Consider the following 25,976-nt stretch of genomic DNA (forward strand, 5'->3'; position numbering starts at 1 on the left):
CAGGCTTCCAGCACCAGCAGTCAGTGATTTGAGTTCTCATCAGCAGGTGCCCATTTTTCTGCAGTGCTTACATACACAGCCTCAGAAAATTAGTCATCCAGATTCCTAAGTGGGAGAAATCAGATACCTGAACTTATCTGGTAGCTTTAATGTGAAAATGATACAACTTACCTAATGAATGTTTGAGCAGTGCAAGTGCAGGATAAAGCCAAGGGTCAGACTAGAGCACTAATGACTACTGAACAAACAGCAGGACCACTGAGGTAGCACCACATTTTCCCTTATGTTACTTTGCTCTCATTCATCCCTTCCTTTCTACACAGAGAGGGAGGCTGCTTTAATTGGCCTTTGCTGGAAGCAGACCAAGGGATGACTGCTTGGGCCCATTCAGTCACAGGACTGTGCAGAGTAAAATAAAAGGACAGCAAGGGCATGCAGATGCTTAAGAAAAGAGCTATCCACTTCTTTCCTGTTTTAGCTCCCTCACAAAAAGAAATTATTTGTTTATCTGAATAAATGCCCTACAGTGGTGCCTTCTTTTCTTTCTCTGATGGAAGAAGATTTTGCTGAATTTCTATATTAGTTTGATCTTCCTTGTCTGTAGCTATTACTGGGGTCATATCAAAGCCGGTAACCTTCAGATAGCTCACTTCCCTGAGTAAAAATGCAAGAAGAATGGTCATTCAAGAAGAAATGTAATCAAGGGACTTTGTAGTGGAGCAAACCTTTTCCTCTGGATACATGCTTTTCCAAAGTGTAATTTAGCTCAGTACTAATATGTGATTCATTAGCATACAACCAGTATTTAGACTTTGCTATTTACTGTAGGTTTTCTTTTTAAACGATGTAAAATTTGGTGGTTGTAGCCAATAATGACATTAAATGAAGCTGTCCTTGATACTTGTTGTTCCTACATCCCAGCCTGTTTTTAAAATTGGTCACTTTAGTTATATAGTTAGATAATTTTACTCCAAATTGTTTTTTTGTTTGTTTGTGGTTTTTAGTTATTATTATGGCATTTTAGGTAAAGAAATATGAAGAAAGATGGCTTTTTTTCTGGCATGGTCTGTGTTTTACGTCTCCGTCAAGTGCTTTTCTAAAGCTGTTTTTCCCAGACTGTGTGTTTTGCATGGGTGGGACAGTGGGTTATTGTTAGCCTGTTAGACACAACTCAGTTTGAATACCCTTCAGTAGTTTGTGAGGCAAGTTAGCTCTATTTGCATTTGTTCCAGTCACAAAGGTTTATAGGTCAGCAAAGGCTGGCTGGAAAAATTCAACATGCCAATGCACTATTCTTCTATGGCTGTCAGGAATTCAAACGTGCTGGTTTTTATATTTCTTCTTGGTCATGAATATATGATAGCACAGTCTGAAGTCGCTTTGTTTCTTTGGAGCTTGGTACCAGCTGGGACTAAGATGGAGGACGTGACTTGATGCCAGCTTTTTTTTCCCCTCTCTTCTTTTGCTCATACTAATCAGCAGCAAATCAAATGTCAGTACATCTGGAGACAGTGAGAGGGCAGTGCTCACCAGTGCACTGTATTGCTGCTATTTTTTTCTCTTCTATGAAAAAGAGTCCAGCTGAATAAAAGATGACATTTGTCCTTTCATAGAAAACATTGCATTAGCTTAATCTCCCTTCTGTTTTGGGTTGTTGTTTTTTTGTTTTGTTTTGTTTTGTTTTTGTGTTCCCAGTTTTTATTTGGATACTTCTAGGTTACATCCTGAAATATTTCCTGCTTAGCTACAAGCAAAGACTAGGTGGATATCATCATTTATACACGAACTGACAAAGAATAGGTATGTTTCAGGATTCAAGACTTTAGAAGCTGTTGATATAGCTGTTACAGTCACATATAAACATACGTTATGGACACAATCCAGGGATATCACTGATAACCTGGTCTTTTAACAACTTATATACCAAGCTTAAAATCTCTGTAAAAAAGAATGTGTTCCACAAAGAACACATATTTCCTTAGCTTTGTATTTCAGCTTCTAATTTTAGAAGAGATTTGGCCTTTTGCAGTTATTAAAATGAAATATAGATTCATCCATTGTAGTTAGATTCCTTCCAAACTACATTTTGAATTTTAAATGGTGTGTCTGAATACATTGTGAGAGATACTATTGCAGGTCTGTTAGGAGCTGACATCTCACTTCCAAGCTAGCTTACGGTATCACATCACTCTGAAACCAGTAAGCCCTACTTGAGTTTGATTTATTTAAAAATCATTTTAAAAAAATATTGTTTTTATAGTTGTAGCTTGAGTTTTGATATTTTTCTTATGGAAGTCATAAAGTATGCCAAATCTCCTTTTAATATTCTCATTGAAATGCAAACTGTGACCTTTCTTGGTCTGTTTTAAAGAGACTTTCTGCAAAATATGGCGTGTTTTGAGTAACAGGCAACAGAGACAAGGAAGGTTGCATCTGTGAACTAGAGAGGCTGCAGCTAAACCTTGCATTGATGCCTCCATTTGAAACAGCCAGGGAGACCCGTTTACTTTTGAATGCAAGATTCGCTGCCAAGTTGGCACCATCTTTCATGTTTATAGATTTAAATTCAGCACATGGCTTTAACTCTTCAGCTGCACTAGCTGCAAACAATTACCCCAAAACAAATGCTTAGGTATAATCAGTTCATTGTCTTATCCATGTGAAGTTGCATCTGACCCTTTAGAAATACAGCTGAGAATGCTATTTTAAAATGCTGTGTTGGGTAAGACACATGCAAATTGCAAAAGCAAGCTTTAAATGGAAATGTTTACAAATATTAAAGCTTAATATGAAAAAATACTCTTAAAATAAACATTTTCAAGATCACAGAATATATTACTGGGAAGACACGTTGTTTAATAGATGAATCATTTAAAAAGGTTTCACAGTTAGAAAGAATATACTAACAAGCAAAAAAAGTAATTGTTTAGGAGCCTGGCTTTTTAGCAAATGTTCAACTACTAACCCAGTGCATACAGCATAAAATTGCCAGGAGTTGGAAACTCATCTGGGAATAACTTTTATATATACATATGTATGTATATATACATGATTTTTTTAACTCTTAAAATATCAGTTCTATCAAAAGATTGCTTTAGAAAATACGTACTTCATTTCTGACTATTTTCATAGGCAAAATATTTTGCCCCACATAAAAAAGCATTTTTAGAACAGAACCATGATCGAGTTATTAAGAATGTTTTCAGTACTTAGATACATTATTGCTTTATGGCTTTAATATTTAGTAAAGGAGCAGTAATAAACTAACTGCAACTGTAGGCATGCTCTGAAATCAAATTTGAATCTGAGCTTCAAAATGGGCAAATATTTAATACAGTGATGTGGGTGACTACCATTCACGCCGTGGAAGCAGGCAGAATCCCATCAACTCCATTCACTGCTTAGGTTTGGGTATAGAGAAAGAAACTTGCAAATGCAATTATGAAGTTTTTTATCTGTAGCCTTTATGCTGATCAAACATATTTTTCTAACTTGCTGAATATTCCCCTCCAAAGCTTCATACTGACAAGCATCTCAGTTATGACACTGTTTGATACATAGATAATCTTTGTTAATAGTTGCATTAAATCATATCAGAATTATAAGTGATTTTTGTTGTTATTACACTTTCCTTTTTTTTTTTCTTAACCATTTCAAGGCATAAAGTACTCTGCATGTGTCAAAACAGATCTTTCATTCACTAGTCATTTCATTTAGCATTAACTTCTGGATGCATGCAAGTAGTGACCTATCTGTGAAGCTAAAAGAGTAATTTGATAAGTCAGAAAGCACGTCTGCATGGTCATGAGTCCTTTCTGTGGTTTTAAGTATTTTCGTAATCACAGATGCTGTTCCGCATATGGGAAGCTCCTGATAGCTAGTTCTGAAAACTGACAGATAGCAAAACTATAGACTACATTACAAACATGTAAATATGTCCTGATTTTACACTAAGAAATAAATCATATTTTTCTCTCAAATCCAGTTGACTGTATCAGTCCAACATACACTTTCTTTTAGTAGTTCTCTTTTTGTCAGTTACTTTACTCTTAAAAACTCAGTAATTCCTGCATAGCACATCAGATTTACGGAACTATTTCTTGGCATCATTCTTTTTGTTTAAGTCACACGTGTGTGTTTGTGTATGTGCTCTTCGTTTGTGTCTAGAATTTTAAGGAGATGAGAAGCTCCTCCTTAAACACAGGCTGGTTAGTTTTCCTTTCTGTACGGGTTCACTCATTGTAGAATAGAGATTTATTTTTATAAAAATGCACACTGCTTTCTTACCTAGCGTGAAAGACACTGTATTTGTAATGACTTTAATGTAGTACAAACTACATTGTTGTGTTAGTACATGCTTTTATTCAGGTGGGTTCTGTGAGTTACTAAACCTCTTGGATTTCTGGCAAGTGAATGCAAAAGTTGCAGGCACAGTTTGGATGTCTGTGTTGCCGTTGGGTATCCTGCAATTTTGTGTATTATTTGAGAGTTGCAACCCTGTCCAATAGAGGGATTTTGTTTTGTTTGTTTTTAGGGAATTGGTTGTGAATAGGGGAGGGAAAAGACAGAAATTTCTTATTGAGGTTTCTGTGCCACAAAAAGGAGCAAGTAGAATACTGATGTACTGCAGTAATTTTGGATGAAGACAAATCTTTTAATTAGGTACATGCAGTGTGAGGACATTTGCAGAGATCCCATAGTTGAGGTTGTGAGCTTTCAGTTCTCCAGAAAGAAAAATTTAAAAACCTTAACAAATCAACCTTCAACAGTTTGTTTTAAGGTAGGAAAAGAAGGGGAGATGGGATTTTCTTGTCTGGTTCTTCAGTTTTATTCTACTTGCTTTTTTTTTTTTTTTTTTTTTTTTTTTTTTAGAAAACACTGATTTTGTCTCTGAGATTCTCATATTGTGTTATGTTTTTTTTGTTTTTTTTTTTCCTGCTAGCTCTGCAAGCGGATTGATGGCTATGTCCAGAGTCCAGCAATATGTATTGCTTTGAGGAGGTAGGATCCTTTTGATATTTTACTATTAGAACAAATGGCTATTTTCCTCATTGTGTCATTACACATTTCATAGACATTAAGAATAGCCACTGAATGTGGCAAGTATTTACATGCCCTGATACTGGCAGCAGCCTACTGAGCTTCATTTTCTCCAGGCACGCTACCCCTTTCTTGGGAGAGGCCCTCATCCCCACCACTGCAGTGCTTCTTCCTCAGCTGTGACAGCCTGTCATTGTCTGTCCCTCTGGATATTACAGTTGCAATTTGCTCACATGGATGCTGGCTGATCCCAAGGCCTTTTTCTTTAAGCTCTTTTCTTTGTGTTTCCTACCCAGTGCAAATGCAGAAGCATGCAGTACAGTTTATGAGCTAGAGTCTGCAAAGGTATCACTGCTAGAATTTTTCTGTGGTAGATAGTAGAGGACCTAATGACAGATATTAGTTGTGACAGAAGAATTGTCAGGAAGTCTCATCTCCTTCATTCACCTCTTGTTATGGCTAAGGCACAGTGGAAAACTTAAAGGACAAATTCAGTTGACAAACAGAACTTGGATCCCTGCAAAGGAGACACATTCTCCCCTGTCAAATCTTTGAAAAAACTCTTGCTCCGATTAAATTTAGTGTACCCTCTTATATCATCTGCTTCTGGGTATGCTGAGAGTACTCCGCACATACTAAGAAAATGATGTTGAATACACAAGGAACAGGCCTGCAGTTAATGAAGATTCCAGTTATATAGGGACTACTTTTCATTATGAAGAGTTTTAGTCACAGTTTCTGTGCACATGGGCCTCAGCACAAAAATATGCTGTGCATTTAAATGTAGAACTCATCTCACCATCACACTATTATTTTATCTCAATAGTATTTCATTGACCTATTAAAATAGGAAATCTTGAACACTTGCTTTCACTGAATCCAGGTGCTCTAGAAAGCTAATACTGATTTTATTTTTTGCAGTTTAATTTTCTAAGAATATAATTAAGTTTAAAATTGAATGACGTTTAAAAAGCATCAGCCTCAACTTTTAACAATTTAAAACCTAAACTTTGGCAGAATTTTTCATAGTATTTTACTGTATGGTGCATGTGTATGTGGCCTACTTGCATAATGAAGTGTGACTTTTAAGTAGGTGGGTACTCTACACAACTCAACACTGCTTTAAATATACTTATTTTTATTAAAGCAATAATCATGGCACTGTTTAATAATCCTCTTCTATTTCTGCTACATGCAATAGAATTTTAAGGGTATTTCTTGTGTAGACACAAGTAATTAAAGCAAAGGTTCTTTTGAGGAATTGCTGCAGAGAACAGTTGCCTTATGAATGCCAGAATGAGACCTGTGTTTCTTTGTCCATTTCTATGAAGTTCAAGACTAAAGCAGATGCAGTGATAGTTAAATCTGAAAAATAACATCTTGAATTACGTTACCACATTAAAGGTAACTGAAGGGAACCCTTATATATCCCATGTAAGAAATACCTTCCTTGCTAATACTATTTTCTGTGGTATTTCACACCAAATTTCCTGCTGTAATAAGGAAATGTGTTGTGTAGTTCAAATAAAAAATTAAATATAATGGGTGCTAATTGTGAAGATGGTCCTCCTGTCCCAGTGCACTGTTCTGTGGAACGTGCCACAGATCTGAATGCGGCATTTGCATGGAAGAGCTGGAAGCTGCTATGGAATGTGTGGGAGGGGGTACCGGAGGGTTGGTCACTGGTCAAGGCCTGGAGGAGATCCCAGGGTAGAAAACTGGCGAGGCAGAGGAAAAAATGCAACTTGCCTTGTCTTGAGATCTGTAGCAGCCTGATACGTCCTTATCCTTCCTGTTGTCACCGTGTTAATACCAGTTACTGCACCTTCCACCCAAGCTGTGAGAAGGTGCAAGCACAGACTGAAAACGAGTAGATAAATTCATGGTATAGAAGTAGGCTGAAAAGTCAGTGAGGGCACTGCCAGCCATAAAAATTTCATTTCTTACAAAAAGAAGGATTTGCACTTGTTACATTTCGCAGGCTTGTGTTTGCCAGACATGAAGTTGAGTTAGGTATTGTATATAGTACCTCTGGGATTTTGTTTGACATAACCAAAGGATTTTCACTTTGCAGGGAATGTTGGTCTGGAGTGGGGCCAGTTCTGACCGCTTTGTGTAAATTTTGGGTGTCTGTGAAAGGGAAGATGCAATGCTTGCTTGGGGCTCCTTCTGGCAGGCCTCGCAAGGAGTACTTTTCTTCCCTTGGTGGGATTTGAGTGCTGTTGCTGGAGGGAAAGCTCTAGGTATCTGCTTCTTATAATTTGGAGGGGCTATTAAAATAATAATTGCTATTAAAGATTAGTACTGTTTTTTAATTACTTTAACGATGGTGAGTCTCATTCTGCAGGCATTTTGTTTCTTTCTGTGCCTGCATACATTGATAGAAAATTCTAAGTTGCAAAAGGGAGGGAGGTGAACAAAATGCTTTACTCTCAGAGGCATTTTATAAAATGCTTCACCTCAAAATGTATACTTACAAACCAAGTGAAAATGAATGAAAAAAAAATGTAGTTTGATCTTTTCTGAAGAACATGAACTTTTATATACAGATAATGTAAGCTTCCAGGTATACGTCTGTATTATATACATGCCATGGATTTATTGTGTACTATCCTGTCTAGCAATACCCATGTAATAAACTGTTTTTCATGCATTTTTTTCATTCATACATCTATTTAATAGCTTTCTCTAACATCCAGAATTCTCTTTTACTTCAGAAAGACAGAAATCTAACAGAAATCAACATCTACCACAAATGTGTTTTATTACCTAAATAAAGAAGTACAGTAGTTGTGGTATTCAGTCTCAGATCAGTGGCAAAGTTTTAAGATCTGATAATTTGGTGGAATAGAAATGGGGAGTTTTATTCCTCAAGTGGCAGTCGCTTGAGTACAAATTATGGCTTCAAGCCTTTAAACGTCTCCAGATATAAAGCTTTTGAAAATCGTGGCATTCCATTGTGTAAGAAACATTTAGAATATTTTTAGGGAGTTTAACGCTTTCCAGATCTCTCATCTTTGCACAGCAATACTTTGGGTAACTCAACTAACTGGTTTTAAAACACGGGCTGAAGTAGTGCCCAGTAAAAATGCTGAATGCCCTAATATTGTCTTAAAGTATTTTGTTGTTGTTGTTGTTTTGTGTTTTGTTTTGTTTTCTGCTTCGTATTAGGAAGATACAGTTTTATGCTAGTTTGTATCAGCATTTCTATCAGCATTGCATAACTCACTTAAGGAAACTCATACCCATAAATTTGTCTATGCCACAACTGTCTTGTGTATAAATATACTGTCTGTTTAAATGTCTAAAAGGCTATTTCACAGGTTTAACTCCCATGGACAGTCAGTGAGGGACAGTTGCTCAGTGCCCCCCGTTACACACCTGAAATTCTCATTTAATGTCCATTCCTGATGTTTGTATGGGAAAGCTGTAAGGATTGTGTTTCTGCAAGGAAGTTCTCTGTCTGCCTCTCCAGCACAGCATTTTATTCTGATGCAGTTCCTGATTGCAGGGAAATGCTGTATAATTGTACAGCATCGGCTGATGATAGATGCTATCATGCTTCACTCTAGCGTGTCAGATGTCCAAACATTTGTCTGAGTAATATTGTTAAAGATTCTATTGTCATTGTAGTTTATTCGTTTCTTGAAAGGATTTTAAAACAGAAAAATGAATTCACTTACTTCAAATGCTTTTGAAAAGCTGTTGGCTACAGTCTTTGCATATAATAATATAATTGATGGAGTTCAGGCAAAATTACCAAGGGCTGTATTGAAAGTGTTTGTACTATAAATATTTATGGATTTATAAAGGTAATCTTGATAGAAGTGGACTAGACTATGTTTATGGTGCGCACTGCCTTTGGAGCCTTCTAAAGGCAGAAGATGCTTTAAGTATCTTCTTGAAAATTGGTAAATCAACCTCCTGAATGAAATGTTACAAATACAAGGTATGCTCTTAGCCTTCTGATGTGCCTTTAAAACTTCTGTATCTCAGCTGATTTCTGCCTTCCAACTACTAGTTGGCAGGGAGACCTCTGAGCCTCTTCAGAGGGAATGCTTGATGGTTCCTTCTCAAGCAGGCTTCTCTGCAAAAGCTGTGCATGAATCCTCTGCATGAATCTCTCAAACATCTTTCAGCATGTTTGAGTTTGGCTTAGCACAGGACAGGTGGAAAACGAGGAAGAAATGACTCAAATATAGAGGGCTCACCCCTGATTGAGCCTTCAAGAAGTTAAAGAAACCTGAGGCTTGCAGAACTCTTCTAAGAAAAGCAATAACTATATATATTTGGTTTTTGTTTTGCAAAGTTTGGGACCATCTGAGGACTGGCTCTTCTATTGTACACTTATGCAGATAGGCACTGTAGTTGAAATCTAGACAAGAAATAACATGTTGATGTAATGAGTGACAGTATTTTAACAGAATGACCAGTGTAGAAATTGCCTTTAGCTCCATAGTTTTTGATGAATCAGAGGGCAAAGAGACTGAGTTTCAGTTGATTAAAAAGTTGTATGGGAGGGAAGCTTACTTTGTAGCCAGGTAGCGTAGGAGAAAATCCAACTTTTTCCAGAGCTGAAGTCATATAACATTATTATCAGGGTAAAGTATTTTAGCCTGATACTCTAGTTCTTCTGGATCGAGATGGTTCTGAGGAGGTGCACAAAACTGGTGATTCAGACTAAGTCTTCCACACAGTGTATTTATGAGTATCAGATGGAGATGTTTACAGATTCAACATCGTAACTTCCCCATGTGAAATACATGTAGTGTTATTTATTTACTGTCTTGTATTTTAGAGAGGAGAGTTTGGGGGCATAATGCGTTTTTTACAGAGACAGTTTGTAACTTGGAAAATACCATAATATCCTTCAAAAGCTATTTTTGTCCTTTTATAAATGGTAATATTCAGCCTTCACAGCTAAGGAAATAGTCTGATATATGAAGGAAAACACTGTACTGAATTTTCCTTTTGAAATAATAGATGAAGATTTATAGCTGACAGCCCCTCCCATTATGTAACTAATAAGAGTTGCATGAGTTTTCTTTCAAGTGGAACATTTCTAATTGCTCCTGGTCATGCTAACCAAACTCAGTTGCTGTAATGATGGTTCCAAATCTCAACATGACCTCATACAATGAGCAGAAAAGAGCATTATTAGTATTATTTGCCTAACTGTGCTGAGTGCACCGTATGTCATGGTCTCATGGTTAGTTTTGACTTAAGTTTTGTAAAGAACAGCCTCCACATTTTGGGAGAGCATACTTTGATTAGCTGTATTTTTTTTTTTTAGCTCTTCTGTCCCTCCTCTCCCATTTTAATTTGTATTTACAAATATTTGGAGATCTTAAAGTTGAAATAACAACAGATAGCAATAAAATGTAACTTACAGCTCTAGAGTTAAAAGGAGCCCTGAGATCAGTAATTCAACTTCATTTCCATATTTGCATTGCTGTACTACAGAGCTTGTTTTAAAGATAGCATTTTCATGTGTTTAGTTCTTAGTCTTCCCTTTCCCATTTTGCTGATGCAAAATCATTGAATCTGTAAGATCACACAGCCCTTCCTCACATCCCTAATTCAGTCTTGTCATCATTAATCTTTGGTATTTACTATACCGAGCATGAAACAATAGGAATGCAAAACAGCGACAGTAACACAGACAACTAAATGCAATAAATTGAATCTATGTATAAGTGTAAACCCAAATGGGCAGGTATTGCTATAATGGAGCAAAGGCAATTGTACTCTTCTGCTCTGTTACATGAATTGGCACTAAATATGATCTGAGAAAATGAGCAAAGATGACCGTCTGTCTGCAAAGTTGATTGTATTGCTCAACAGGTATTCAAGGAGGTGCTACTGGGTGATGACCATGCTCTTGATTTCAGAGACAATTTTGACAATATATGGGCAAGTTTTCCAGTTTGCTTTATACCCAGGCATTTAAATCCTTGACCTCGGACATATGCGCTCCCCCCGCCCCCAGCTCCTACCAAAGAGATGGTGAAACCGCAGCAAGTTATGATTGTTCTTTTTAATACCTACATGAACAGCTTTTATCTGAGTCCTACTTTGAGAATAAATGGAGTATTTTCTTTGACTCAGTGCACAATCACAATGCAGATTTTCTCTCCTCTTTTCACCCCCATCCCATATTCCTCATGCTTCCGTGTGCCATGATTACTGCTGCTTAGGATCAGCTATTAACATCCACAAATGATTATGATGCAGAGCAAGGCTGGGAGCCAGAATATTTCTCCTCATTAGTATCTGTATTAGTGCTGTAAGTTTTCCAGAGCAGACCCTCCCACATCAGTCCTCTAAAATGAAGATGGGATCTGAACTACTCCCATAGTGCTAAGTAGTATCAATAGGAAATTCTGGAGAGCAGGTAATAGTCAGTTACTGCCAACTAAACTTTTTTTTTTTTTTTTTTTTTTTTTTTCCAAAAAGTGACCAGAAGTTGAAAAGCTCTGTAATGTGCTACACTCTGCAATCCTGTATTTCATACCTTTTCATTCTGAAAAAATTTAACCCATAATCTATACACACAGATATATTTCCATTAAGCCATCTCTTCCTTTTGCACAAGGCATGTGTAAGTGTTCAAATACTCATCACTGAGCTTGAATTGAGGTATTAGCCAGAGATCACCAAGAAACAAGCATGAGCTTGCGTTTTTAACCACATGCTCTGCTGTTCCATACCAGATGACTAAACTCGGTGACATTTCCAGCCCAGAAACTGTCTTTCTCCAGCAAGGTAACTCGACAACATCAAAGCTGCCCTCACAGTGGTATCTGCCTCCTACCTTTCCATGTACAGCCAAGGTCCCAGGCTGATGTTAAACGATCTTACTGTGATTGAATTACAGGTGTTTATGCCAGCCAAGGCATCTCCTCTGAAGCCTGGAAAGAGAACAGTGGGGAAGCTGTTTTCTGCAACTTGCTTCATATAGACATGGGTTCTGCTTTGCCATTTTAGAAGCCTTCCCCTTTACAGCCAAACAATTGTTGCACTGTGTGAAATCTTCAGTCCTCTCAAGTCTTAAGGAGTAAGCCTATTGCTTGGAAAGAGGAATCAGACCTGTACACCTGTGCCATTTAGATACTGGCATGTGTTTGTTTTGTGTCCTGTTAACAACCTTCAGTGTTCTTCTGAGCCTCAGGAAATACATGGTCCTCACCGTGTCCTCTCAGGTTGGCTCCGTTGGGCAGAGTGTTTGGGCTGTCTTGGCATGAAGCATCCCCATGGAGAGCTGTGTGCCAGCACCTCTCTGTGCCTCTCCTCTTCAAGGAAGCCCAAGCTTTCACACCCTCACTCCCCAAACTTGAGGGGGGAAGGGAAAGAGGCGAATTCTCAAGTGCTGCTCAAGCCATTTAGCTCACTTCGGGTGAAAGAAAACATCTCAGATAGGATCCTCTACCATGTGGTGGTAACTGCCGGTGAGAGAAAGAATCCCATGAAAGCTTATGGTAGATGTGGAAGTTACATGAAACTCCACTGTGAGTCATGCACTTCATTATTTACATGAGTTTTTTTCATGTACTTTAGTGGGGAGAGTGCCAGGGGGAAATGGAAAATGTTTTAGAGTAATTTATTATTTTAAATTTCTTTCTTTATGCCTGCTTTTTCATCATGTATAACTTTTCACATTTTTGCAATAAGGCATACACGAAGAGCAGATCAGATGAAAAAGTGATTACACCCTGTTGTAATGTCTAAAATATGCTTACTCAGCTAAACTTGTTTTGAAATATTGGCAAAAGTGGCCTGCTAAGTTCAGACTGGAAGCAGTTTATATCATTTCTAAGACTATTTTCTCTACTGTTCAATATATCAAGAGCTCCTAATGCTGCAGTATTTTCTGCCTCTAAAATACATCTCCAGAAAAAAAAATAAATCCATTGTTTCAAAGGAACTTGAACTTGTTCCCCAGCTACACATATAAAGAATAACTGCAAGTAATAACTGGATTCCTCTTTGTAAACGAAACACAAACATGCTGATTTTTTTTCTTTAAGATTCTCTGTGTAAAAAATGCTTAACTTAATATGGTGAGTGTGAGAATATAAAATAAAAATACCAAACCCAAGTACCTTGTTGTAATTTGCTGTAGTTACAGATGTAGGAAAAGATACTTTAAAAGACTTCCATCTTTTAACTTTTTTTGCAGAAAAGTCTTATTGAGATTTTCTATTAAAAACATAACAATGCACTAGACAGAATTTGGGAGGAAAAATGCAGAGCAACCAATATTAAAAAAAAAAAAGTTTAATTTAGTCAATCAATAAGGTGCGGAAGTTAGTGCTTTTCAAATTCATACCTAATTGTTTACATCTGCTAAGTACTTTGAATTGACAAAAATACCTGTATTGTCTTATTTCTTCAAGTAAAAGTTGAGAAGTGTTTGTTGTAAATTTGTAAGATTGCTGTTTCTATTTATTCTGTAAAATGCACAATTGCCCTGAAGGCTTGAGAATCTGTCCTCATCTTTGTTCCGCATGCGGTCAGGCACAAAGTTATAGTCCCTGTACATTGCTGCAATGTAAATGGTCAGTGATTCTGAAAACTTCAAACTGCACAGTATAATCCGTTGTCCTTTAAATGACAGAGGGAGGAAAAAACAACAACCTTCTTTTAATTTTTAAATGGGGAGTGGTGGTGTATCTTGACTGAACAGAAAGGACTGGATATAAAAGCTTTGACTTATTTTTTAAAATAATTGTCCTGGCCTTTCCTAAATGATTGCAATTTTCTGTTCATTTTCTGCTAATTGCATGTGCAGACAGATTCAGGCAAAACATCTGTGGTGGCTCTAAATAAGCGAATTTCCTACAAAGCAGTCAAGTTCCAGATGAGTTTTGTCCTGTTGTAAGCTCCCTTCCACTCTGAGATTTGAATCCCTATTAGCATCTTTCTACAGAAGCAACTCACCATTTCAGAGGTTCTGCCCATAGCACAAATAATGCTATGAAGTACACTCTCTGGTACACAAAGCTGAACACAAAGCATTTTCTTGTATTAATTTTGCTCTATAAAAACAAACAAACAAACAAAAAAACCCCCTCCTATTTTGTAATTTTAAATGTTGATATTATAAAATTGAAAGGTGGGTAAAACATTCTGAGGTTATACTGTGTTGGTATGTTTCCTCAGACTGCCCCACGAAAGATTGGTAATTCTCACAAATCTCCATTCAACAAGATTTCATTATAGAAAATTCTATGTTGATTTAAGAAGGATGGTAGCTTGGGGATGAGAAATAGTATCTCTTGAAATTGTGAAGCAGAAATGTGAAAGAAAATCCAGAAAAAACAATAAGGCGTGAATCATTCAGTAAAATAAAAGAAGTGTATTATGGTGGAGCTAAAGTAATCTTTGATGTATTTTTTTCATCACCTGTTAGTTTTTGTATATAAATTCGGTAAGTTACAGCTCCTGGAAACAGTTTTTGATTTGCTAGATTTGTATCTGCATGTGAGAGCTTTAATCAGAGTATATTTAGGTTGGGAGCAGACCAATACAGATTTATTTTACAGCACACACAATACTAGGAATCCCATACAAGCTTGTGCATGAGTTTCTGACAGATGTATCTGTATACAAACAAGCAGGCAGAATGTGTTTGGCCACTTTTTCAAATGCCAGAATAACCATAAAAATGGAATTGAATTAGCATTGATTTCATTACTCCGCTACACTTTTCATTACTTATTTTACTTTAAAATAATTCAAAAATTAATCTATTTAGACTAAAAAAAAATGTAAGAGGTACCTTTATAGTGTCAGCATATAGTTTCTTCCACATAGCTATGTGGAAGAAACTAATAACATATGACAAAATGCGTAAACATTGCTTGTCAAGCAGTCCTGTGCTAGAAGTAAATTCATAAACAAAAAGCCACGTTTCAATAACAATCAATGTTGTGAGAAAAAGGAACAAAAGCTAGAAAATAAGTTAATACTTAACTAGATTAGTTTAAATTTCTGGTTGGCTGGTTTTGACTTCTTTGATTCAGTAAACAGAGGACTGCATGTTCTTTTTTTTCTACATAGGTACCAGCCTTACTTCTCAGTAGTGTATGGCTTGTTCCAGAATATGTGAAGGCTGCTCTTAGATGGTTAAGATAAGCATAATACGGCTTTTATTCAGAGTTTAAACCACAGTTGTGTGGTTGGGAACCACATTAAGAAGGAAGCTCCAGCACTTTCTCATCTCCTACACACATTTTTTTCACTTGCCTTTTAACCTTTCAAAATTAACAGTGTGCTTTGTAAACATAACATCTTTAACTCTTAGTGTTCCTACTTCTTCATTAGATCACTTACCAGATTAACTTTTCCCTAACAATGAGACTGCATAGAGTTGCTTTGTACCTTTTTCAAATTAATAGACTTCTAAAAATGAAAAATAGTATCAGAAGCATCCTAACATTCTGCAATAAAGTGTTTTCATAATCAGGTTTATTTTTTTCATTGAAATGTTCGCTAGCCAGCAGTTTGGATTGGTTTGGAGCATTTCTTCCACGTGAGTTAGCTATTCTGATATATAACAGCTAGGATTCAAGAATGTAATCTTAACCTAGGTTTTAACCTGTTGTTTTAACCTGTGATGAAAAAATAATGGAAAAAAAAATTTGTAGGGAAGAGCTTACATTTTGATTTCTGTAGATCAGAAGAGTACCTTCAAAAATACACTTGAGTCCTCTACAAGTCTTGAGTCTGTTAGGACTACTTGAACTGTTTCTCTCCTGTAAATTTATTTATTTTTTTTAGCCTTGTCAAATTAACCCCCAAGCACTATTCCATTGAGAAGATGCTGGTCATTGTATTGGAAATGATGTTATCAAAATTTTGCCTATTATCATCACAGTTTGAGAATAATTAATGTCTAGCATACCTTCAGACAACTGTTCACTGCTTCACTATAGCACACTATGACTCTTACTGGAAACTGTCACCTGACGACACTTCAGTGCACGATCTTTGGTGTTGGAATCATTATACCATGATGTAGAAGCTCATTCTTCCAAAGACCCAACCTGCCTTTTGGTGTTCAAGATTTCCTGTCACTATGAAAAAGGTACTAACAATCTAACCATACTCCTTGCAGTGAATACTTGTGGGGTCACTGACCTTGCAAAACAGTTTTCTTTTCCCATGCCCTCACATATAACTTCACAACATGTTATCCATGATTTGGGGGTTCATCCCACTTCATAGTTTTCTTTCCAGCACCAAGTTAAAGCACTACTGCAATTGGAATATCTCAAAGATATCTGTGAAAGTTACATTACTTTCATTGGCATTCAGGTTAATAGATTTCTCTACATAGTGATTTTCAGTTCTAGGGACATTTCAAAATGCTCTAAATATTCAATAAAGGGGATAAAGATTCAGAAGGTGCAGAACAAATTCAACAAAGTACTATTAAAATAATATTTGTCTGAACTAACAACAAACTGGTAGCAGCTGACTTTCCAGTAAGAGTCCTATGGGTTTCCCCTGCTGCCCTGACAACATATCCTCTCATCTCTGGCAGTGTAAAAGAAATGTGTATTCTCTGCAGTCTTTCAGTCATCTTTTGGAGGAACTTACTAGTGAAGTTGATGGTGCTTTGGCCTGGCAAGTATGTTTGATGGTCACTGTGTAGTCTGAGCACTTGGTTTATGTGGACCACTCATCAGTTACAGCAACTGTGAGTCATAACCAGTGTGAATTGTATTCAGCTTGGAAACTAAAAAGTGGAAGGCTCAGCAGCCCGTTACACCTCCCCCTAAGGCATCACTGGTATTGCCAAGTCTACAATTGAAATCCTCCCCCAGATCTTAATATTTGCTTAAAATGAAGATCTTAGAGGACAGAAAATATATATTTTTAAAACTGGGCTTATGTTGTGTTCTGATAGTGTAATGCTAAGAACAGTTTTATTAAACTGGGGGAATGGAAAACACAACATAAAGCAAATCATACCATGTGTTACGGGGTTAAAGTTTTGTCTTGTAAAGAAACAGGTGTGTGTATTTGGCAGAAATACACTAGGTCAGGTATTTTACTTTTGTTTTTTAACACACAAATTATAAATCTGTTAGGTTTGGTTCCTCATTTTCTCATTTGGTTGTGAATTATGGCAATAATTCACAGTGAGATCTGGGGGAAAGGTGTTTTCAACATCCAATGCCAATATATATACAGTAGTGTATGCAGCCAAGTAACTCAAAAAACCAGGTTCTTCATCTCTCCGTTTGGGCACCCACAGTGGATGGATACTTGGGTCAAATCCTTACTCTTTGAAATATGGGTAGTACCTCTCCTTCAGCTCAAGGGATCTGGGGGAGGATAAAGCAATAGGTCTTTGGGAAGCATTCAAGGACCACAATGGTCAAAAGTGCCACAGAAAAAGCTTGTAATACAGACTGCAGAGGAGAGTTTGAAAAGCATCCAGTAAACAAGATGTGGGGCTTCACATCACTTAGTGATGAGAAAATGAAAGACTGAGAAGCTGCTAATACTGGTATTTTCCCATTTCATGCATTAAATGAAGCCAGGACCCAGCAGAAAAGATGTAATAAGGCTTGTGATTGAGGACTGTTTTGTACAAGGGCTGTATACAAGAAGTGTTGCTACATGGCAGATTTTATTCCTACTTTTTCTGTTTGATTCTGCCCCTTTTAATCCTGTTTGAACAAGTTTGACCCTTGTTTTAATACAGTTAACACATGTATGCATGCACGCATTTGTGTGAACGCACGTTTGTGCATGTAATTTTTTTGCAAGTGAAGGGGGGTTAAGAGCAAATTGCATAAACAGAGATTATATCTTGTAGCAGTCTACTGACATCCAAATGAGTCACCAGGAGTGGAATATCCTGAGCCATCCCACAGTGCGCTGTGGCTTGAGCCAACTGATGGCAGTCAGAAGATAATTCTCTATTTAAAGCACTTCCATAGAGAAACCATGTACAGTTATCAGCAATTCCTGCTTTTCTCTTGATGATGTTCTGGCTTCTTGGCACTGTCTCCTTTCTGCCTGCTCCATTTGCTCTGATAGACTTGTTCTTGGAAAGGTCTAAGCCATTTGGCTGCAGATTTTTAGATAAGTTATCCCTGAGGCACACACCTGGTGAGAGAAATTTTCAGCCAAACAGTTTAAGTTTGGCAAAGTCTATTAGCAACTGAAAATGTAGTCTTATAACAGGAGGGATCTGGCAGCAGGAACAGTTGGCAGTTGTGCCAGCCCCACCTATAATATTTTTGGATCATTTAATAATGCAGTTAAGGTTTTTAAAGGAGTATTTTTTTTCCATTAAAATTCAGCAAGATACAGCTGTGCAGCTTCCTCATGCTCCTTTGAGCTACAGAGCATAGAGACATCATTTTAAGTGAGCATGTTGAGTTTGTAATTGCTAGCCAATTAACATAGACTTCATAATACTGGGAAGTCTGTGATGAACACGTGTGAAAGAAATGAGAGAAAGTATACTAAAATCGTTATTGACTTTGTCAGTTTCAATATCCATGCTATACCTTGAATTATTTTAAAAATGTATTCTCATGTGTTCTAAAAATTAGTTTAGAAACCAGAAACTAAAGTCTAAGTGATATTTTCATCCAGGTGTATTTGGCTGGCTGGGTGGTTGGGTTGTACTAGCTCTCACAGCCTCATGTTGCTTTAAACAAGACAAAAGCAATAAATATATAGGATCACTGATGGTGAGCAGCATTCATAGGTGTACAGCTCCTCTTAACAAAGTATTTGGGGTTTGTAATGGTGACCACACCTAGCAAAAGTCCTAAGAGAGAACAGCAGGCTTTTAACTCACTTTTAACCAAGGATTTATCAGTATTTTTTATAGCTATAGAGTCCTCCAAATAATCACGTGCCCTCTAAAATCAAATACGTATCCAAGGAGTTTGGGCCTGCCTTCTTACCAAGGTTCTGCCTTCCTCTGTAGGCATGGAGGTGCTCAGTATGCTTTCTGTTTGCTTATAGCTGCCAGCCACAGACCCCGAACATTTGAGTGTAACAAATTGCTTTTCGTATTCATCAGAACATCCACTCCGATCTGTTAAGGTGGTATTTTGTTTTATTTTTATTATTATGGACAGTTCCACATGGATGCAAGCAAACTGCAGGCAGCCGTGGGGACAGGGACCACACCACCTGTGAAAACTGCAGTGCCCTCCCGGCCCAACCCGACACCAAACGCCACCGGCAGAGCTGGTAGGTCCCGGGGTGGGGAGCACCGGGATCTGTCCCCTTGTCACCGAGCCCTGCAGTGGCTCCTGCACTTTGAGGGCCCGCTGCCCCCCACTCCTGCCCGGTGAGCTGCAACTGCGCCTTTGCATCTTCGTTGCAAAATTTCTCGATATAAATAACTTCGCGAATATTAACTGCGTGAAAACGCGTTGTATTACCATCACGCTACCGCCTATAAGACTTTTTTTTTTTTTTTTTCCTCCTGAAAACGAAAAGCTCATGATCAGTGGATTACAGTAAATTCCCTTCATTAGTTTGTGGCTATTCAGGGTCTTGCAAAAGACCTCACGTGGTCGCTGACCGACACAAAACTGGCATAATAAATATTCATGGAGAGTGCCCAGGAACCAGCCGGAGGGAGGACTCCGGCCAACCCCTCTTGGGCACCCAGGGCTGCGGGGAGGAAGGGGTTAAAGCGTGCAGGCTCCTGGCAAGTGTCAGATTGGGTAGAAAGCGCAGGCCTTTTTTTTTTTTTTTTTTCCTGGCCTTTTTCTTCTTAATTAATCATACGCTTCTTCCCAATTTAAATATGGAAATGGCGAGCCGCTCGCAATTATTAATGAGCCTCCAGGCTGTCCTGTGGCGCTTGCAGCCGAGCTGTGTCAACCGGCGAGAGGGGGGAGCAGCAGCAGCGTGGCATGGCATCTCCTGGCTGCTGGGTGTGAAATTGATGTGCACAAAGGCTCCTCCTTAACTCTGCGCACACTAAATAAATAAATACGGGCTTTTGTGCGCTGAGCAGCGCTCACCTCGCTGCGGCGGGGATGGAGGAAGAGGAGGATGGAGAGGAGGACAGGACAGGACAGGAGGAGGAGGAGGAGGAGGAGGAGGAAGGAGGGGTTGGCACGTCCCCAGAGCAGCGCTACTTGCCTTCCCCCCTCCCCCCGCTTGTCTCTACCTGCATCTCCGCTGCGGGGCGGGCGCAAGCCCGAGGGGTGGTTGGGGTTGGGGTGCCAAATAAAATCGATGAAAGGGGCCCGCAGGGGGTTGATGTCTGTGTGGAGTGGGTGAGGGCAGCCAAACCGAGCAATAAAGTTTGCCCTTGCCCGCCACCAGCCTGCACAACATGGCCGATGGCGGGCAGCGGGGCCCCGTGGCGCACAAGGCGACGGTCCGGGTGCCACGACGCAGCATCCCCTCCCTCCATCGCTCCTCTTCTTACCCTCCTCCCTCCTCCCCCATTATTTTTTTTAATTGCTCCTCTTCTTCTTTCCCTTCTTTTCATTATCATTTTTATGTTTAACCCTTTCCCCCCCCCCCCCCCTTTTTTTTTCTGTCTTCTGTCCATTCGATGCAGCGGATGACAAGGTTAAAATAAAAACCAGCAATAGGTAACTAGTTTTTAGTAGTCTTTATTTATTTATTTTTCCGCCAAAGGTGGGAGGAGGCAGCGAGGAGCGGAAGGGACAGGGAGAGAGCGGCGAGGGCTAACAAAGAGTCAGGTGCAGTGCTGCGGATGCGGCGCCGGCGTGCTCGGGCTCTCTGGTTTCGAAGCATTCCCGGTGCGATTAAACAAGAAAATAGAAAGGCTGTGCGAGAGCAAGGCAGATTTCTACTGGTAGTTACGGGCTCTGCACGGAGTGCATGCGTTTTGGCAGAAAGAGCTCGTTACTGTAGTGATGGAGAAGGACGTACCACCTAGTTCTGAGACAGCAGTATTTGAAGATGTGCCTGGCTTGCCTTTGCTTTTTTTTTTTTTTTTTTTTTTTCACTCCAAAATAGGCTGCTGCTTCGCTGGGCGCAGGTAAAATCCCTACAACGCGTTTTCTGCGAGTTTGCCATGTTCGATAAGAGCATGACTTTGATGTCAGGAGGGAGGGAAAGGAGAAGGGGAAAGAAAAAAAAAAAAAAAAGCAGCAAGATCAGGCTATGATAAACAACATTGAAAAATGGCAGGAGAATAATGTTTACTTTTGAATATATGGCCTGCTGCCAGGTTGGCGCTGGTTTTTAGGTTAGCAGAGGTTGGAGGAAGGACCAGACTAAGGCGTGGCTAGCTGCTGTCAAGGAAAAAAAAAAAAAAAAAAAGGGTCTGCAAATTGCTGTTCTCAGCTTTTTTTCTCTCCTCTCCTCCACCCCCAGCCCCCCCGACCGAAAAAAGGCAGTGCTTGCTCTTAAGGCTATTAACAATGATGCAGGGTTTTAACCATCTGCTGTACTGGGTACTCTTCCCTGGTGCTGCAAATCTGTATTTTTGTAAAGAAAAGACCTGCATTCAAATTACAAAGCTTTATGTAAGCGTTTAAATATTTCATGAACTAGCGCCCTTAAAAGCAGCTCGTTTTTAGTTGCGAAATAGGTTTTAGCAGAATCGAAGCGGTTTTAATCAGCAGCCTGCCCTTAACAGTTTAAAACATCAGTGGTGGGGGTTTGCCTAAAAGGGGCACAGGTGTACTACTGGAGCACAGTGTGCTGCTGCTTGAGAAAGGCTGTCACCGGGAGCGATGTAAGCCTCAAGAAATGGCCAGTGGTAGAAACTGATCGTTTGTCCAGCCTCGTGATTTTTATTTCTTAAAGGCTTTCAGGTTGAAGTGTGTGGGGCGACGGAATGCAAAGTCATCTCTTGCACTTGAGCAGCTGCTTATGTATGTAGTGGAATTAAATTATTTTATGAGTAACATGGAGATGGGCTGTGAACATGGCCTCGTGAGCTGTAGTGATATGTCCAGTTCACAAAAGACCACTTCTGAATAATAACAGATGGAAGAAATGCTTTTGAAGTGGTGAAGCTTCAATAAGAAAATAGCAGGAATCTTTAATGTGGTATTTGTCTCATAAATTAGATTAACTGTTTAAGTGCCATAAGCAGCAAATGAAATATTTCAAATATTCATAAATCAGGATATAATGTTTATTTGGAATAAGAGTTAAGAAAATTGTAGGTTATTGCTTCATAATTCATCTCTGTATTTAAGATCAATTAGCAAGTTAATGGATAAAGAGATTGTAGTCGATTATTTGAGGCATACAGCTGCTTTGAAAATGCTTTAACAGTTTGCTTTTTTCTCTTGTAAGATCTGTCAGTACTGGATTGTTATCTGAAGTCACTGGTTGTTATTTGTAACTGGGAGGACTGGAATTTCTTTAAATGAAACATCTACCATCTGCAAAAGAATGTTACGAAAGGCATTTAATTGATGAAGTCAATGTAGGGCCCAGTTAAACCTCTTCTCCCAATTTTAATAATAATAATTAAAAAAAAAAAAGCTTTATTGTAGGTATCTTGTAGATGAGGGGTTTTTTTTGTTTTTAAAAAGTTGAAGGTTGGGGGATGTGTTTTGTCGCCTGTTGCCTGTTGCGGAAAGAAGAAGGGGGGCATTCAGTGATCACGCAAGCTTGTGCACAATTTGCTGTCTGTCATTTCAGTGCAGTTCTGGAAGGAAAATAGCCTCTTTTTAACCCTGTTTTTAGGTGCCACATAAAATTGTACAATACATTTGCTTCAGATAGTGCCAGAGAAGCATAATGAGGTGTTTAGTTACAGTTTGGATGCGGTATTGGTAGAAAACAGTACAGGAACTGTGGGCTAGATTTTCAAGGGAATAGTCCTTGTAATCCAAGGCTGCCTAAATCCCAAACTGGTATCCAAGCAATGCTGGGACACTAAATTCTCTGTTCACTTTTTGTTGGGCTGTTATCTGCTGAATGTTTTATTTTTCCAAGGTCTTCAGTATGGCTGGGGATTTTGGTATTATGTTGGTTTAGGGGTTTTGTGGCTTTTTTTTTTTTTTTTTTTTTGGTTAACTCTTGGATTGTTGCTTCCTTTTATGCAGACCACCTTCGAATATATGAATGCAAGCAGTCTGGAGTAAGTGAGCTTTTCTGACACAGAATACGTGGATGGGAGGGCTTAGCTGCAGGTCACTGTTACAGACCAGTAAAATACTGGCATGCTAACATTTTTCTTGCTGTATTTGGATTTAAAAGTCAGTGTTGTGTACCAGAGCATTCCAGTATGGTGAAAGGTACATGTACCGCCTAATACTCTGCAGTTAAGAGTATAAAAAAAAATCTGCATGAATAAGCATGTCTATAAACACTATAATATTGATGTTATTGAAGTTAATTGTATTTTACTATATGTGCAAGTGTGTATACAGCAAGTGTACTGTATCTAACCTTGTATTATGCAGGCTTCAAGATTTCAAAATTTTATATTTGTAACCTATTAGGATGTAGGACTATGTAAATGCCTCTGTGAACAGCCTTACTGATACTGACAGTACATAATTTGTTCATAAGAGTGTTTTTCTGGGGAATCATACATGAATAAATAAGTAGTAGGTAGTGGGATTACGAAATTCTTTTGCATTTGGCATCATACACTACCTTTGCTCTTTTGGGAAATATAGCATTAACATGCAGATTATGGTCACATATTTAGTTATTAAAATAAACTGCTTGTTTATTTAAATTTATATTATTTTCACAGTCCTAATAGTAATTGAACAATAGTATCTTTGTGCATATTTGCCCCTAAATATGTATTTTTGCTTTTTTGTTGAACGATGGAGCTGGTTATTTGAATATAAGTGGGTTTTTGTTTGTTTTGTTTTTAAAATACTGGAAAAAGTTGTTTATTACTATGCATTTCTGTTCTATGTGGTTAAATAGAATATAAAATGTAGTATAATTACTGTCATTTAAATGATAAATTAAAGCCAGCAGATAATACAATATGCAAAACAGTTTATAGCAACAATCAATTTCTATAATGTGCTATGTACTGTAGAATTATTGATGAAATAAATTGTATGAAATACAACAACAGTATGTGTTGGGTGATACTCTCTCTGCAGTATTATACTGACTGTTAAAGGTACAGTGATACAAATAGTTTAATAGTCTGGGTGAGGTTGAGTGATATATAAGCTGAGAAAGTTTTATTCAAATATTACTTTTTTTTTTTTTTCTGTAATGAAGTCCAAATTAAACAGATCTTCCCAGATTAAAATCCATGCAACCCCACTGACTGAAGAGAGCACCTCTGGAACATTTTTCAAAGCTTGTCTTGTGTTGGTTTCTATTGCAAAGTCAGTAGGCTTGTCCCAAGATACTCTGAAAAGCCTCAGATCTGTGATTTGTTTTTTTCCAGAACCAGTGAAATAAGTGCTATATTAAATTCTGGAAGAGCAAGATGGCTTGAATCTGCCATCAGTATGGAACACGTCTTAATGATGTTTCTTGTGATTTGACTAGAGAGCCAAATCAGGCATACAAAATTTGTTTGAAATGAAACAGAAAATACAAATATATGTGTGCAAATATACTTATTTGTTTTTAATCTGCTTAATTAAATCAGCCATGTGGTATCTGGTGTCCATTAAAAATGTATTTAAGTTTTTTTTTGTGTGTTCTTTTCTGTTTGTTTGTTTTGTTTTGTTTTTCAGTGCCTGGCTTAGAACGTATTTCATGGTCAGTAGAAAAAAGTGAGGAAGACGAGGGTGCGGCTGCTGCTTTTAGAGGCTCTGGCCATGCAAACAGAGATTGGCTTTGAAGTTGCAGTCCTTCATCGTTACAAAAAGAAGAATTTTAGGTAAAACAGATTTATTTTATTTTATTTTTTTAATGAGAAATCAAGTAAGGATGTAATCCTGTTATTTTTTTAAGCCTTATTCATTAATCCTATATTAATGCATATTTATAAAGGATGGTCAGCTATTACTTGAGTTCAGCAGCTTTATTTGCGTTTTGCTTTACCCCAGATTTCTCAACTCTTTCACTAATCATAACAAAGCCCCCAAAAAATAGTTCCAACATTTTCAGACCAATAAGGAAAATGGTTTGATGTTTTGTTTGTTGCAAATATCCATCAAGGGACTGACCTTGTAGACTCTAAAGTGGATCTGTAATTAGTTCTTAATTTTTATTTCCATGCACAGTGCTGCAGCATTAGCCCCTAAACTCGCACGTATACCCACAGATAGTTTCCTCTGTATTTTTTATATTATTTTATTTTATATTATTTTTATGTTAAACTATCATATTAATGATCATGAAAGGTTGGAACGAGATTTAGAGAATACTTTAAAGCAAAAAATTCTTGAGGGATGAGATTTGTCAACAGTATTTCTAATAATAGTATATGTTTTAAGACTTGGGTCACGCTGTGTACAAGGGCTATTTGTTAATAATGCTTACTTACATTCTTAATTTTATGTAATAGATGTTAGAGTTATTTTTCTGCAGTGGTGTGGTATTACCACTCTACTTTTTCCTCTGCTACATCAAATGCTATTCAAGTATTTTGAAAATGTGTGACTTACTGATACTATGAGTGAAGGTGGTGCTGCAGAAACTTCTATGGTAGTATAACCACTCAGGTGTGGTTACAGAATCTGTTCCATCATCTCCTGTCTTATATTTGAGAATCATCATCTCTTAATTATATATCCTTGTTTTCCTTTGAAGAACAGCAGCATGTGGGTTGTGGTGAAGTATCACATTTATGGTGAATTGTTAGCCACTAGACTGAAGGCTAAGTGTAGCAAACCACTGTACAAGTGGCAATATGCCAGCACCTGACACACATCTTGGAATAATTACTAAATGTTTCTTTGCATGTAATGATGTGTGTATGGAGAAAAAAGATAATAAAACAAACAAGGAATAACATTTGTATGTTAGCCACCTGTAAGCAGGTGGCTAACTCAACATATGTACTTTTTAAG

The 25,976-nt window shown here is 37.9% G+C and overlaps 1 protein-coding gene across 5 annotated transcripts in view; it reads left to right on the forward strand.

The window, feature by feature from the left end:
• LOC311430427 (uncharacterized protein) overlaps positions 1 to 25,976 on the forward strand; it is a 190,484-nt gene that overhangs the window by 119,268 nt on the left and 45,240 nt on the right. For 4 of the 5 annotated variants that reach the window (XR_014688783.1, XR_014688784.1, XR_014688785.1 and 1 more), the window contains 2 exons: positions 4,943 to 5,001; positions 24,696 to 24,841. Coding sequence is in view for 1 of the 5 variants with exons in the window: in XM_084506978.1 (XP_084363104.1) it covers positions 24,696 to 24,802 (107 nt within the window). In the remaining 4 variants the exon portion in view is untranslated. The remainder of the gene's footprint in view (positions 1 to 4,942; positions 5,002 to 24,695; positions 24,842 to 25,976) is intronic. The other variant, XM_084506978.1, reaches the window with a different exon arrangement.

Source organism: Aythya ferina (genome assembly GCF_964211825.1).
Source record: "Aythya ferina genome assembly, chromosome: 1".
NCBI classification, from domain to species: domain Eukaryota; kingdom Metazoa; phylum Chordata; class Aves; order Anseriformes; family Anatidae; genus Aythya; species Aythya ferina.